This window comes from Hermetia illucens, chromosome 3 (genome assembly GCF_905115235.1).
Source record: "Hermetia illucens chromosome 3, iHerIll2.2.curated.20191125, whole genome shotgun sequence".
Classification (NCBI taxonomy): Eukaryota; Metazoa; Arthropoda; class Insecta; order Diptera; family Stratiomyidae; genus Hermetia; species Hermetia illucens.
This window is the reverse complement of record NC_051851.1, coordinates 4643248-4658689: the sequence shown is the minus strand read 5'-3', so window position 1 is coordinate 4658689 and position 15442 is coordinate 4643248. Positions and strand designations below refer to the sequence as shown.

Here is a 15442-nt window from a genome sequence, read left to right as displayed (position 1 = left end):
GCGGCTCAGATCCAGGAAATGCAAGAATTCCAACCCTACCAGGTCGGGGAGCCGAGATATCATGGGTAGTACCCAACTTGGGAAGCCTTCAGAAAACCCAAGAAAATTGAAAATCTCCACGACCCCCGGTAGGAAAATTGGCCAAAAAGTCAAAATCGTCGGGTGATACCTCGTTCGAAAGGGAAAATGGCCCAGATTCAGGAAATGCAAGAATTTCAACCCTACGAGGTCGGGGAGCCGAGGTATCGTGGATAGTGTCCAGCCTCGACTTCAACCTAGTGGCCTCGCAAGCCTTCAGACGCCCGGGTAGGGAAATTAGGCAAAAATGTAAAGTCGTCGGATTTCGCGGGCAATACCTCGTTCGAAAAGGGAGGCGGCCCAGATTCAGGAAATTCAAGAATTTCAAGTCTTCGTCGTTTATAGCCCAGCCGATCTTATCCTCGGTAATTACCGATTTGATAGTTTCGCACAGCTGGGGTGGCCGCATACCCTCCAAGCAAGGTTAAGGTTCTGACTCGCAGTCCTGCTTGCTGGCGAGAAAGTGCGTTTGAACCAGCAGCTCCAAGGTTTCGCTGGAAGATTCCGTCCAGGAGCCTCCCGACTTTTTAAGAAATGATGGCCTGTTATGTTCCTAGGGCAGAATCTTACTGAGCCTCGCAGATTCACTGGTGCTTGCGATGTTCTGACAATAGTCCAACCAAGACGGCATCTTGGCGGTCCTGATGGCCGACTTGTACTTCTTCTGGTAGTTGTATGCCTGCCAAAATATTTTTGCCTCTAGCAGATTTTGAAGATTTCTTTGGTTAGCTAGCTTAGGCTGGGCAGATCTTCATTCCACAACGGTGGCAGTGTCTCTTTGCTGTACTTAGTAGGGCACGAAATTTTAAAGGCGATATCGTATGACTTTTCGAGAGCCCCGACCTTTGACTCCAGTTTGTCTGTCGTGCCAATCTTGTCAATTTGCGCACCGGAGAATTTGTTCTTAATTACTTGACCAAACTTTCTCCAGTCGATCCTTCTGGAGTCTCTGAAGGGTTTGGAAACCCCTCTTGGGGTCTCTGAAGGGTTTGGAGACCTCTGCGGTGAGATCTAGGCTGAAACGTATCCAACTGTGATCAACTCCAATCCTCCACCCTAAGAATCCCATTGTCGGTTATTAGGGTGATATCAAGGACCTACTCCCAAACGTCACAGTTCTGCGAGTAGGGAAGGAAATGGAAGGTTGGTGTAATGCCCCTGGTACACACCGATAGGTTTGAAGTAATAAACTTCTCCCAGAGAAAACTAATTCATGTTCGATGGATAAGGAAATGACCTTGAGGCTTATATTTTTAGGAAATTGTTATATATTGCCATTGAACCGTCATCCTTCCCTTATATAAACAATATGGAAAAATTCCAATTTCAATCATATCCTTTTCATATTACTTGGTAGCAATGAACTGATTTTTTTCATATTTTCTTTCAGAGATCCGCCAATTCTTCAAGCGCACAATAACTCAGATATAATCTTACGATTGCCTATGGGAAAAAGGATACGAGATATCAGATGGCTCTCAGTTTGGTGTCGCAGATTTACAGTAAGTAAAAAATAACTTTTCTAAAGTTATCTAAGCATTCAAAGTAAAGCATCCTAACAAGCGTGGACTTGCTCCTTACAACTTGACGAAAAACTCTTGCAATCAAGGACTCTCAATAAAAAAAAAGTTACATAATCTCGGCTCAAAGCCGCCACTAAACAAACTTCTTTGTTCATTTAAAAAACTCATCGAGTGTTCTATAAATTTTTTCGGTAAACCAGCCACCCATTCAACCATCATTTGCTCAAACATTAAAACAAACGCATTACCGTCCCCAAAAAGGAAGCTAAGTAACCACTGCATCCACAGTCTGCTCACTATTTTGCTGTTTGCCAGCACACTATGCCAGTTCCATTTCTTCATGCCCCCATTTACCAACAATAAATCCTTTGACTCCGAAATGGAAGTTTGCGTGCATGTAATAACCCCGCAAGGAACAACATAAAAGCTTATAGATAACATCTCCAACAACAATATATGTAGATCCCCAATAGCATGGCCGCCATTTTTAACGTAACACACATAACTCCGCCGCCGGCCGCCATATTAGTTAGGGAATTTCTCTATGTCCCTGCATGGATGTATATGCAAACATCATACTCTCGTATATTGCATTATTCGAAAGTTCTGTGTAAGCTTCTTTTAATGAGACTCCACTAGATGGTTTTTTCAGGAGCGACAATGCTGCGCACGCAACCCTCAGCCTCCCCCATTCTGCATGGCGTTTTGCCACCACCCACAATGGTCGATACAACTGGCGCGAAGCCCCAACTTGGAAACAAGCTGAGGAGCACCAGTCGTTATAGCTCCAACCTCCCACGGTGGTCGGCAATCCATGACCGTCGGGTGTAACCAATTTTCCAAGGGCCACGTACTCTTTACGAGGGTGGTATGTCGACGTGTTGGCCGCCATACTTTATTTTCAGTGCAAGTTCCTTTTGGTGATGGAGCTCTTATGTTAGCGTCAGATACTAGCTTCGTCCTGGGTATGTTAGGAATTAAACGTGAATTATATCGCAATTTTAGGAGTAGAATTCATCCCCAGATTAGGCGTCGACAAGTCATTATCCTTTCTCAATTTTATTTGATGTGCAGAGGTGGATAAGGACGCCGTTGTGCAATGTCCTCCATTGCAATGCTGCGTATCACTTTTCCTTTCGGTTTCGTCTATCAGTTACCTGGAAAAGGACCTACAAAATGACATTTGCAAAACTTCTAAGGAGTCCTTCACAATATTATGCAACATGCCTGCATAAACGAAGCCATACCGCCGAATATCCTTACGAAAGTTCGAGACTCCTTTGTATATACGTAACAGAGTAACCACATAAATAACCATATTTACATAGATAGCGAGCAAGCACAATAGCAGTATTGGCAAGGACCAAAGGGTCCTTTCGCCTGAAGACAAAACTTCTCGCTGTTTTTCACCGAACCAAAAGGACATCCCGAGGCAACTGCTGCCTTTGGCTCCGTTTTATCTCGACGTTTTCACGAAAAATACCACAACCACATTTGGCTTCTATGCCAACCTAAGCGGATTTGTCGATAAAGGATGTCATATTTTTGGGTTCAGTTCAGCGTACACTAGCGGGGACATGTTTCTTTGTAATGAATTAATCGCTTAAAGAGTCATCGCAGGACGGTATATTCGACAGGAAGATTTAAGTTCTACTCCCAGGTGGACGCGAATGTGAGACTTCAGCAAAAACTTCATCTGTGGATTAGGGAAAGCATTCAGCATGGAAGTTGGCACAATAATAGTTTTTCTTACTGGCACGATGGCAACAATAAGCGGTTTTTGCCTAAGGGTTCCTGTTTTGTGAAGAGCAAACCCAGGAAGGGAAGACTTTCAAGTTTTTAGTGCTATGACTATTCCTGCGACCTATGCGAAATCGTTTGGGTCACGCCACTAGATTTATCTGAATGCCAGAGTTCAAATGCTGCCATTGTGTGGCTATTGTATCTTCATCAATTTTATCTATTTCATTTGGGGGTTTTTCACTAAAGCGGTCATGATTGTTGGAGTATTATGTGACTATAACAGAGATAGAATCAGTAGATTAGGTAAACTTTTCGAAAAACTAAGCTCAGGCCTTAAAAAGGATCTCTTAGGAGGATTGACGCGAAAAAAAGCAAAGTTAAATAGAGAAAATTATTATAGTGCAAGGAGAAGGAGATTGATGAGGGGGTCCTTTAAGCGTGATCCCTCACATGTCATTTGTAAAAAATCAACGTGTCTATACCGACGCGTGGGTCCGCACGGGACCTAAAAATGACACAACGAACGAGGGAATTCCCGGAATAAACCAGAACGGGAGCTAAAGCTGGAGCCACAAGTTTCCGAACCCGAGTGCCGCGATCGAGAAGGAAGCTGGCGGATCGCAGTCTCGATCCTTGCTTCTCCTGCCTCGGACCACAGTTTCGATCCTTGCTTCTCCTGCCTCAGATGGTTATTGAAACGCGACCCCTGAGGCTCCCTCTCATCCTTAACATCCTCAGGCCATTATTGGGAGGATGTCCCCTAATAAGGATTTTGTGGGGTAAGGGAGGAGGAGAAACGGAGCAAGTCCTCAAATGAAAAATTTCCAAGTAAAACAATCATCATCATCAACGGCGCAACAACCGGTATCCGGTCTAGGCCTGCCTTAATAAGGAACTCCAGACATCCCGGTTTTGCACCGAGGTCCACCAATTCGATATCCCTAAAGGCTGTCTGGCGTCCTGACCTACGCCATCACTCCATCTCAGGCAGGGTCTGTCTCGTCTTCTTTCTCTACCATAGATATTGCCCTTATAGACTTTCCGGGTGGGATCATCCTCATCCATACGGATTAAGTGACCCGCCCACCGTAACCTATTCAGCCGGATTTTATCCACAACCGGACGGTCATGGTATCGCTCATAGATTTCGTCATTGTGTAGGCTACGGAATCGTTCATCCTCATGTAGGGGGCAAAAAATTCTTCGGAGGATTCTTCTCTCGAATGCGGCCAAGAGTTCGCAAATTCCCTTGTCGTAGACCGTTGTTGATGTCGAATGGTCTTGAGAGTGATACTGCTGTTTTTATCTGGCCTCGCACATGTGCATAACTGGTCGCCTCCATATTTAACCAATTCGGTTGTAATTCCATCGGCTCCTGGCGACTTATGATTTTTTAGCCGATGAATTGCACGGACTGTTTCTCCTAAACTTGGTGGTGGCAGTATTTGTCCGTCGTCTTCAGTTGGCGGGACCTCCAACTCGCCGATGTTCTGGTTGTTCAGTAGCTCATCAAAGTACTCAACCCATCGCTCTAATATGCCCATTCTGTCGGAAATCAGATTTCCCTCTTTGTCTCGGCAGGATGAGCATCGAGGTGTATAAGGCTTCATCCTACTGACTTGTTGGTAAAACTTCCGCGCCTGGTGCGGTTGCTCCCTGTACTTTTCCAGTTCACAGACTTGTTGGTTCTCCCAGGCTTCCTTTTTCCGTCTGTGAAGTCGCTTCTCCGCTCGACGGAGTTCATGATAAGTCTCTGCGCGTGCCCGCGTTCTTTGAGAATGCAACATTACTCGGTATGCGGCATTCTTCCGTTCCGTTGCTAGCTTACATTCATCGTCAAACCAGCCGTTCCGACTCCTTTTGCGACTGGGGCCAAGTATGTTTGTGGCCGTATCCATGATAACGTTCTTCAGGTGATTGTGAAGATCATTTGTTGATGCTTCATCTCCAGGTCCTCTGTTGACTGCAGTTATTGCGGCATCCATTTCCCTCTTATAGGTGTCGCGGAGGGTTGTGTTGTGGATGGCTTCAGTGTTCACTCTCACCTGATTGTCAGAGGGGATTCTAGGTGGTATTGTTATTCGAGCTCGGAGCACCATGCCAACGAGATAGTGATCTGAGTCTATATTGGCCCCCCTATATGTTCTGACATTCATCAAGGCTGAGAGTTGGCGGCGTTCGATCAACACGTGGTCAATTTGGTTGAAAGTGGTCCCGTCTGGAGAGGCCCACGTATGTTTGTGGACCGCTTTCCGCGCAAACCAGGTACTTCCAACAACCATTTCGTGAATAGTCCGCAGTCCGTTGTCATTTGTTTTTTCCTGTAATCACTTTTTCAACATCGGTCCATATCCCCTTGGCTTTCACCATAAGCTCCATGATATTTTCGGGTGTAAAGTGCTCCCCGGTTGTAGCTTCTAATGTAGCCCTTTGGGTTTCGAATCTGGGGCTGTGAAAAAAGACGTGTTCTGCGTCCTCTGGAATGTTTGCACACTGTGGGCAATATGGCGAATCATCACGCCCAAATCGATACAGATATGCTCGATAGCCTCCGTGTCCGCTCAAGAATTGAGTTAGGTCGAAACCTACTTCGCCGTGAGGTCGCTCGATTCATTTCCGGATATCCCATATGATTTTGTGAGTCCAACGGCCTTTTTCTGACTCGTCCCACTTCTCTTGCCATTCCGCGACAGTTTCAGCTCATGCGAACTGTCGCCGACGGGCAGGAGATTCTCCGGTGAGGTACGTTCGATCGTAAAGTCGTTGTATTTCTTTCGCCAGAATCTCAATCGGGATCATTCCTGCTATCACGCAAGCTGCTTCATTAGAAATTGTTCTGTAAGCACAACATGCTCGGAGTACACTTATGCGATACGCAGCTCCAATCTTTTTCTTATTTATCATATTTTCCAGTGCATCTGCCCATACTGGGGCTGCATACAGTAGGATCGAACTGACCACCCTTGAAATAAGGAGTCGACGGCTCAGCCTTGGGCCACGCTTGGTAATAAGTACTACTTCCGTCTTATGCTCTGCGAGCTGTAGACCAGCATTCTCTAACCAGGATTTAATCTCATAGACTGCTTCATTTGCATAGAGCTCGACTTCCTCGAGAAGGCGTGCAACAACCGTCACACCAATATCGTCCACAAAACCAATGGAGGCCACACCAGTAGGAAGGTCTAGGGTCAGTACCCTGTTATACATAATAATCCACAAGAGTGGCCCTAGAACAGACCCTTGTGGAACTCCGCATGTCGTTTGGTAGGATTTCATTCCTTCATCTGATTCGCAGCACAGAGTCCTATCGATTAGGAAGTCGGCAACAATACGCACCAGGTACTTCGCCACACCTAAGTTAATTAGGGACTCAAGTATCTTGCTCCATCTAGTGGAATTGAAGGCATTCTTCACATCAAGTGTAATCACTGCACAACATTTGCCCTCGTCAAGTGCGGTCTTAACTGTGTTAGCTACTAGGACAAGTGCATCCGTTGTAGATCTCCCCTTTCGAAAACCGAACTGATTTTCGGAGAGACCGCCATCCTTTTCGGCAATTCGAATTAATCTGTTATAGATTACTCGTTCGAATAGTTTTCCAGTATTATTTAGAAGGCATATCGGCCTGTAGGACGAAGCTTCACCCAAAGGTTTGTTTGGCTTAGGGACTAGAATTAATTTCTGCTTCTTCCATTGTGTAGGAAATGCTCCTTCTTTAAGGAAGGCAAACATATTTGGAGCTATTTTGACTGCTGCCTTCAGAGCTTTATTGGGGATGCTATCCAAGCCAGGTGCTTTATTTCCAACAATTTTATCTGCAGCTTCGAGGGCCTCCGTTTCACTTACCATGGGAACTTCGGCGGTGTCTATCTCGACAGTGGGAAGGTTAGCGGTACTCACATTCTGTGGGAAAAGATCCGTTACTATTTCATCAAGCAGAGTAGGGAAAGAGATCGGTGGGGAGCGTTTGCCTTTAACTTTCGATATTACGGTTTTATAGGCGCCACCCCAGGGGTTCGTGTCAGCTTCATTACACAGTCGCTTAAAGTGTTCGCATTTATTATACTTTTCATGATGGCCACATGTATAATAGTTTCTTCCGAGCGTTTTTATATTCTTCATGTAATTGCTCGTATCCAGATCGGTTTCTATTTCGCTGACTGCGCCTTCTGGCCTTGAGGCAGGCCTTGCGGCATTCTCCGATTTCAAAATTCCACCAAAAGTTCGGAACTCCCTTCTGTGATACAACATACCTTGGCATGGATGCGTCACATGCTCGTCGCAACTTCTCGCCAATCTGCAGAACTTTATTTTCTGCGCTTCCTTCAAGCGCTGTATTTTTCTGCAAAACCTCTCCGAAAATCTCCTCGTCAAACCTATTAGCTGCCCACCTTTCAGCTCTCGTCCGAGACCGTTTCATTCGTTTCGTTCTGTCTGTCTGTCTGTCACACCCGATTTATTCGGAAACGACTGGACCGATTGTCACGAAAATTGGTGAGAGTATGTAATCTGGTATTCCCTGTACGTGCAGTAAGTGGCGCCATCTTGTGTTAAGTTTAAGGGGGGGCTCCCCATACATGTGAATGGAAGGTGCAATTTTAATATTTGATATTGGGTGAAACATGGAGGAGTGAGGGCTCAAAATATGACCCCCGAAAAGTGTAACAGGTCTCGTTCTCAGAGCCTATCCAACCGAAAAATCTGAAAAAAAATCACAGTGGTACATCTCTACTAAATCTAGGCCTCAAAATATATCCGGTTCCGATATCTGCACAAATAAAGTTAATAATAGTATATTTCCACATTTTAGAAATTTACCCGGCACTCCTCTTATGTTCATCCCAGAAGTACAAAATTTGGCATGCGTGTAATGAAGAACATAATGCACAGTTTGGTCAAGTTTGAAGAAAATCCAATTATTATTAACAAAGTCATAGGGGGTGAAACTTCACTTTTTTTTTTGTGAATTTCGTGCACTATACAACCTGCATGACGTCATCATCACATATCAATTCGTCAATACCACAACGAAATGAGTTCTTATGAATTGGGTCGCAGAGAATTATTTTGTTTTAGTTTTCTAGTTATCTGTCAACCAGACATGTGCGTATGTAGGTATATAATATATGCGTGCTAATGAACTTTGCGGGTAGTGCCTAATTCAAATAGATATAAGAAGTAAATCGGAAATATGGGTACGATCCATTTATATACGTGCATATATGTGCACAGTATTCGGAAATTGACAGTTTGTTTGTTTAGGGTGAGCGGATATCTATGGCTGTAATATGTACGTATGTCTCGTAGTTTGGAAAAATATGAAAGATTATGTTGAATTTGTAGTTATATACGGATAGAAAAATGTGCGTTGGAATTTCCTACATAAGATGAACACAAAACCTTTATACCTGAAGCACGAGCTTCCGGTATTCCGACTTGTTTTATATTTAGATAGATTAGAATTAGCCAAAAAAAATTTTCTAATTTTCGAGCCGATACTACACCAGGTTTTCAATAAGTTTCGTCATTTGATAACAACTGGAGCTACTTGGTCCTCCGTTTTATTTTTCAATGATGGCACCACAGTTTAATAAACACCTGGGAAGTTTCATGTAAATCTGTCAACTAATTCGTATATTGACAGCTGTTCAAAGTTAAATCCTACGGTCCTCTTAAAACACGGATTGATTTTGTGACCACAATCAGAGCTCCGCTGAGACAAGTAACAACGGTACCAGTCTATATCAAGTGTATGGCTTAGCATTCATACTGGTGGATGCAAGAATTACATAAATCTCTACCGAATTATGGAGTACGGCACCCGTGTTGATACGCAACACCACGTCGAGGCCCGAAGGTCTCTTCTCGCTTGAGCATAACCACAACCCCCATGAAACTCCCACTAGGGAGCCAACCGCAAATAACCGAGCCGTACTCACATGCAACGGGAGTTCAGCCAAATTATGAGAGTCCAGGGGCTATCTCGGTTCCCATGGTACCAGTATACCCCTGGTTTCGTGACCAATTTGCCACTTCAGATGAGTCCCCGTACAGACTCGGGTCTGATCGCCGTGATTAGGTCTTTGGAGCATTCGCCTACTGAATCACGGTCGGCAAACCAAACTATGGAGGTTCTCCTCGGCCACTTGGTTTTGGTTTGGCCGATAGGGTTGCCGCCCCATCTTCCTCGCCGCCACCTCTGAGCACCTAGCGGTACGGAAGAAGGGAGGAAATTGTTCCCGAAATGTCGGATTTTGTTAAATAAAAACCACTACTAGCGACGAAACGGTGTTGCGTTTCAATCTTTTAAGCTTTACGCTAGAAACACCGTTAACACACATTGACTTTAAACATATTCGTGCGGGTGTCAAAATCATAAAGGACATCCAACCTAGATACATCAGAATCATAGCAAAAATTACGGTCATGAAATTCGGAAGCAATTATTTACATGCACAGAGGCACAAAGAGGTACCAGATTAATAATCTTCAAAACACTTCCATAACTATACATTTTATACCAGACGAAGGGAAGTAGAATTTACCTATCCAATAACAATACTTTTTACAACCAATACCAAATGTAATCATGAGCAAAAAAGATATTGCAGAGCAGAAGAAAACAAAAATGTCAACCACTACTTTATACCTTCAAACATTCAATTTTCCGCCCTACTCACACCCATGCTGTTTACACAAAAACTTTTCCACGCTTATAATAACTCTTTTCCATTAGTACTTTTCATAGATTTCCAAGAGGTTTTTCCTCTTCCGCTCTACTAAATACTCCCATTTTCTACATCACCCATTAGCCCTGAATATGACAACACTCTTGTATTTTAAATCTCATTGTTATCATGGAGTCTTTGTTTAGTTCTGAGAAAATGAGGGTAACGTTCATGCCATGGAAGCAATGATGTACAAGTCCTCAAGAAATTTCAACATGTCACGATTAATTCTAGCAAACACCAACATTTATCCCAAGGATTTATCTACTTACAATTGTGGGAAGATGAGACATAATATTATATATGTGTATACGATAATACGAGAATAGATGTATACTTACCAATCGATACGATAATCTAGACTTTCCGATTTCAAATATGTACACACATTCCCAATTATAAAAAGGTCAAATCCATTTTCAACATCAATTAGAGAACCAAAGAAAAAAGATTTAGAACCAATCTTTTTTCCTTTCACATTGAACTACGTCTCCCACTGTCTTAGTCCACTGACTTCTCACTTTGGAAAAACATCCATTTTAGGGCCAAATCCTGAGGGCTTCAAATATGAAGAAAAATTTTGGACCGGCCTTATACACGTATGAGAAGACCCCTGAAGTATAGACTATGCACCCAATGTCATCTTGTTTCTTTATTGCCTTGAGTCGAGCTGCTATAGAAATTCATTTGATTGTACACAGCATTGCCCCCTTTCCTATTAAATAGCATCTTTTATCTTTCTTCACATCCTGACTTAATATTAATAAAAATCAATGCAATGCTATGTACCTGCTTATGTTAGCGTGCAATTACATATATTTTGCCCAAGCGATTTCTCTTCAGCAATATAGCGATTTATGTAAATGATGCTGCACTGCACTAGTCCAGTACATAAGTAAAGTCGGATGTTACTATGACGAGCCGGATAAAGCAGGGATCAACTGGTACTTCAAGACGAGTAGATCTAATACATGCATTTAGTTCTGAAGAAGGAATGGTAGAAGAATATCGTATACTACATGAAAGGAATTAAGAATAGCACTTACGTTTGTGATACCGTCTACTCACTTTAGATTACTGGTTACCAGAGCATTTAGATTTTTCGGTAACTATGAATAATATAGAACGGTATAGTTTTTCAGTAAAAGGTTGAACGACGTGGGTCAATTTAGCTTAAAAGAAAAATTTCTGAAAAAAAAGCGACTTAAATAGCGATCCCAACATTGGAAGTTGTAAAACTATTCTTTGGGATTGTTTAGAATGAGAAAAGGGAGAAAAACTCGCGCTTTTGATTGAATAGTGCTCACACAAGTGGATTTTTGGTTTGCCAACTTTAAAGTATCACGGCAACAGGGATAACGATTTTCGCCATTGTGGATGACTGGTATTTGATTGGACATCAGCTGGGTGATAAATGAACCATACTTGATACTTCGTCACCATTACCGCAAGACGCCGTTCATTGTCTCTTATAGTCGGCCAACACTCAGAACCATAGAGAACGGCAGGACGGACGATATTGCGGTAAATTTTAGATTTGAGACGATAGCCAGGTCAACCATTGATGCTATTAAAATGGCGCTAATAGGCTAGGCCGAAAGTGCAATTCACGGAAAAGGTTGTACCAGCAAATATTGCATGGTAGTAACCCTGGACGTGAAAAATGCATTCAATGCGGCAGAATTGGAATCCAGTACGGAAATCCCCAGCGAAAGTTGGTATTCCCGCGTATCTCACTGCTAGCGTTGATAGTTACTTAGCTGAAAGGGGGCTCTAATGGGGACACGGATAACAAACGCCAGGTGTACGTTGTTTCCGCGGATGTCCCGCAGGGTTCCCTATTGGACCCACTACTGTGGAACATTATGTACAATGATGTACTTAATCTTCCTCTTCCGGAGGAGTGTTACAGTGGTGAGTTACGCTGACGACATAACGCTGGTTTTTGTCGCGAAGCATCTTGAAGATGCTGAGTTATACTCAGGCGAGGCAATCAGCGTTAAAAGTTGGTTAGAGAGCTCTATTTTGACACTTGCGGAAGAAAAAACGGTAGCGGTCCTCATCACTAAGCATAGGGAGAGAAATTATGTCTGTATTAGAATCGGAAATTATATCATCACTTCCAAGCCGACCTTCAAATACTTGGGAGTGGTGATAGACAGCAAGCTAAGTTATAGGCTACATGTGCAGTATGTTTGCGACAAATCATCCACTGTAAGTATGGGCCTGGTAAGGATAATGCCGACCGTGGGAGGACCACCACCTCTCGATTGGGTGGTGACGTCAATCATGCGACCCCAGTTTGGAGGAAGGCGTTGCGTATATCAGTTAACGCTAACAAACCGAGTGTAGTCTACAGGAGGGCAACTCCGAGGGTATGCTTTGCCTTCAGGACTGTCTCAGATGATGTAGCGTTCGTCATCTCGGGAATGATGCCAATTGACGTCGTTGTAGATGAGATGGCGAACATATACTATGTGAAGTCAACCTCTCGCTTATCGCAGATAAAGAAGACTGGAAGAGAGAAATTCATAAATAGATGGCAAAAGCGTGGGAACATTCGGGAAAGGGTGGACTCACAGGCTCATCTCTGCCATCAACGAGTGATTAGAGAGACGACGGGGTAAGATAAATTATAATCTCACCCAGTTTCTCACGGGACATGGAGGATATCTCCAATACCTTCACAGGTTTAAATTGTAGACCTCACCCGACTGTCCAAATTGCGATGGAGTCCCAGAGCACCCAGAGCATGTATTTTTCCACTGTCCGAGATTTTTGAAAGCAAGGAGGAATCTAGAGGGGACTCTAGGAGAGGTGCTGGTACTAGAAAATCTGGTGGCGAAAATGATAGCACCTCAAGAGGACTGGGATGCGGTTAACTCCATGATTGCATCTATCCAGAACAAATTGGGAAAAGTAGAAGAGGGGAGAAAAGCGCGGTCACGTACGCCGCGTATAGAAGAGAGGTGACCAAGCTAGAGAGAGTTGACTCCGCCCCATGATGTAATACCTTATGGTGGTTCCGAGGGGTGTGGAGTCGGGGGTGGTTTTAATGTGTTTCTGGCAACAAAGGCTAAGTGGCAATCCCGTTGGCGTACTTCGTGGGTAGTCCTGTTTGGACTATTAGCCTACCGAGTCCCGGGGAACAAACAAAAAACAGCAACAACTAGCCTAGATAGCATATCAAGGTAGTTCAATTGAGACAGTCTAGTGGAACATGGTGCAAGGATGGTCCTCTTCAAGTCACGTACAGTGTGACTATGGCTTAGTGTTGTAATATGCGTTCTGCAGTTTAACGCTAGTTAATGTTTGGAATCTAATAATGGAATCTAATATATCCAAAAAAACTGTACACGGCCATGAGAGAATTCGGTATCCTGACGAAATTAATAAGACTGACTAGGCTGACCCTGACCAATGTGCGAGGCCAGATAAAAGCAGCAGGATCACTCTCAAGACCATTCGACATCAACAACGGTCTACGACAAGGGGATGCCCTATCATGCGTCCTCTTTAACCTGGCCCTCGAGAAAGTGATCCGTGATGCTGAGGTGAATGCAAGAGGTATGATCCTCTTCAAGTCCACCCAACTACTGGCCTATGCTGACGATACCGACATCATGGGAAGAACCACCCGAGACGTACAAACTGCCTTCATCCAGATCGAGCAGGCGCTGATTGGCGCGAGATCTTGGGCTGCACATCAATGAAGGCAAGACCAAATATATGGTGGCAACGTCAGCACCGAAGACGAATCAACCAACAACATCAAACCGCACTGGTCAAACACGAAGAATAAGGATAGGAGAATACAACTTTGAGACCGTTGACAATTTCTCCTATCTAGGGTCGAAAATCACAACCGATAACAACTACGATGATGAAATCCGCGCACGGTTGTTGTCAGCCAACAGAGCCTATTTCAGCTTACAAAGACTGTTCCGCTCGAAACGTCTCACCATAGGGTCAAAGCTCTTACTGTACAAGACAATGATCTTGCCAGTCCTCATGTATTCCTCGGAAACTTGGGTTCTTAGCAAGAAAAATTGAACTCTTGGCCGCGTTTGAGAGAAGAATCCTCCGAAGAATTTTTGGCCCCCTACATGAGGATGGTTGATTCCGTAGCCTACACAATGACGAAATCTATGAGCGATACCATGACCGTCCGGTTGTGGATAAAATCCGGCTCAATAGGTTACGGTGGGCGGGTCACTTAATCCGTATGGATGAGGATGATCCCACCCGAAAAGTCTATAAGGGCAATATCTACGGTAGAAAAAGAAGACGAGGCAGACCCTGCCTAAGATGGAGCGATGGTGTGGGCCAGGACGCCAGACAGCTTTTAGGGATATCGAATTGGTGGACCTCGGCGCAAAACCGGGATATCTGGAGTTCCTTATTAAGGCAGGCCTAGACCGGATACCGGTTGTTGCGCCGTTGATGATGATGATGCTTATGCTCGCTTATGCATTTGGGAGAAGGTTTTATCGAGACAGTTGTAACAGTTGACTTCATAAGCCAATTCACTATGGAAATCTATTACGTATCAGGCGAGAATAATCGTATCAGGCGAAAATAATGCCGTGACATATGCCCGTCCTGCTATTATCAATATGTATAGATATTGCCCTTATAGACTCCGACCTGCATCATCCCCATCCATACGGATTAAGTGACCCTCCCACCGTAACCTATTGAGCCGGATTTTATCCACAACCTGACGGTCATGGTATCACTCATAGATTTCGTCGTTATGTAGGCTACGGAGTCATCCGTCCTCATGTAGGGGGCCAAAAATTCTTCGGAGGATTCTTCTCTCAAACGCGGCCAAGAGTTCGCAATTTTTCTTGCTAAAAACCCAAGTTTCCGAGGAATACTTGAGGACTGACAAGATCATAGTCTTGTAGTTTTTGTAAGCTGAAAGCAAAGCCATGGTTCTTATTAAAAATTTGCTTCCTCAAACCGGTAGGAATGTAGAAGCGAATTTCGCCGCACTGCGTATTACAGTGCACGGAGATACCGCTGCCTAAATGAAACTTCAATAATTTGCGCTTATTAAATTCCAAAATCTTTGGTAATTCCTCATCTACTCGCTGGATCGCGGGAAAGACCGGCGTATTGATACTAGCAATACGGGACAAGGCGTCTACTGCCACATTATCTTCGCATCCTACGTAACAGATCTCTATAGTGAATTGACTTATGTAGAGCGCCGCTATCTTCTTACTAAGGCCTTCTCCGATTTCTACCAAATTCATAGGTAACCAGCTTAAAGCCTTAACTGTCACAGAAGTATTTCAAACTGCTGTAAATCGCTTGCAGTTGGCAATCTTACGTACTGTATGATTTGCGCAGGCGTGGCACCCA

The 15442-nt window shown here is 44.0% G+C and overlaps 1 protein-coding gene across 1 annotated transcript in view; it reads left to right on the top strand.

Annotated features, from left to right (window-relative positions):
• The window catches only part of LOC119651633 (protein Skeletor, isoforms B/C), a 238851-nt gene that overhangs the window by 173930 nt on the left and 49479 nt on the right, over positions 1-15442 (top strand). The window contains exon 4 of the mRNA XM_038055297.1: positions 1469-1580. Within this exon, the coding sequence (XP_037911225.1) occupies positions 1469-1580 (112 nt within the window). The remainder of the gene's footprint in view (positions 1-1468; positions 1581-15442) is intronic.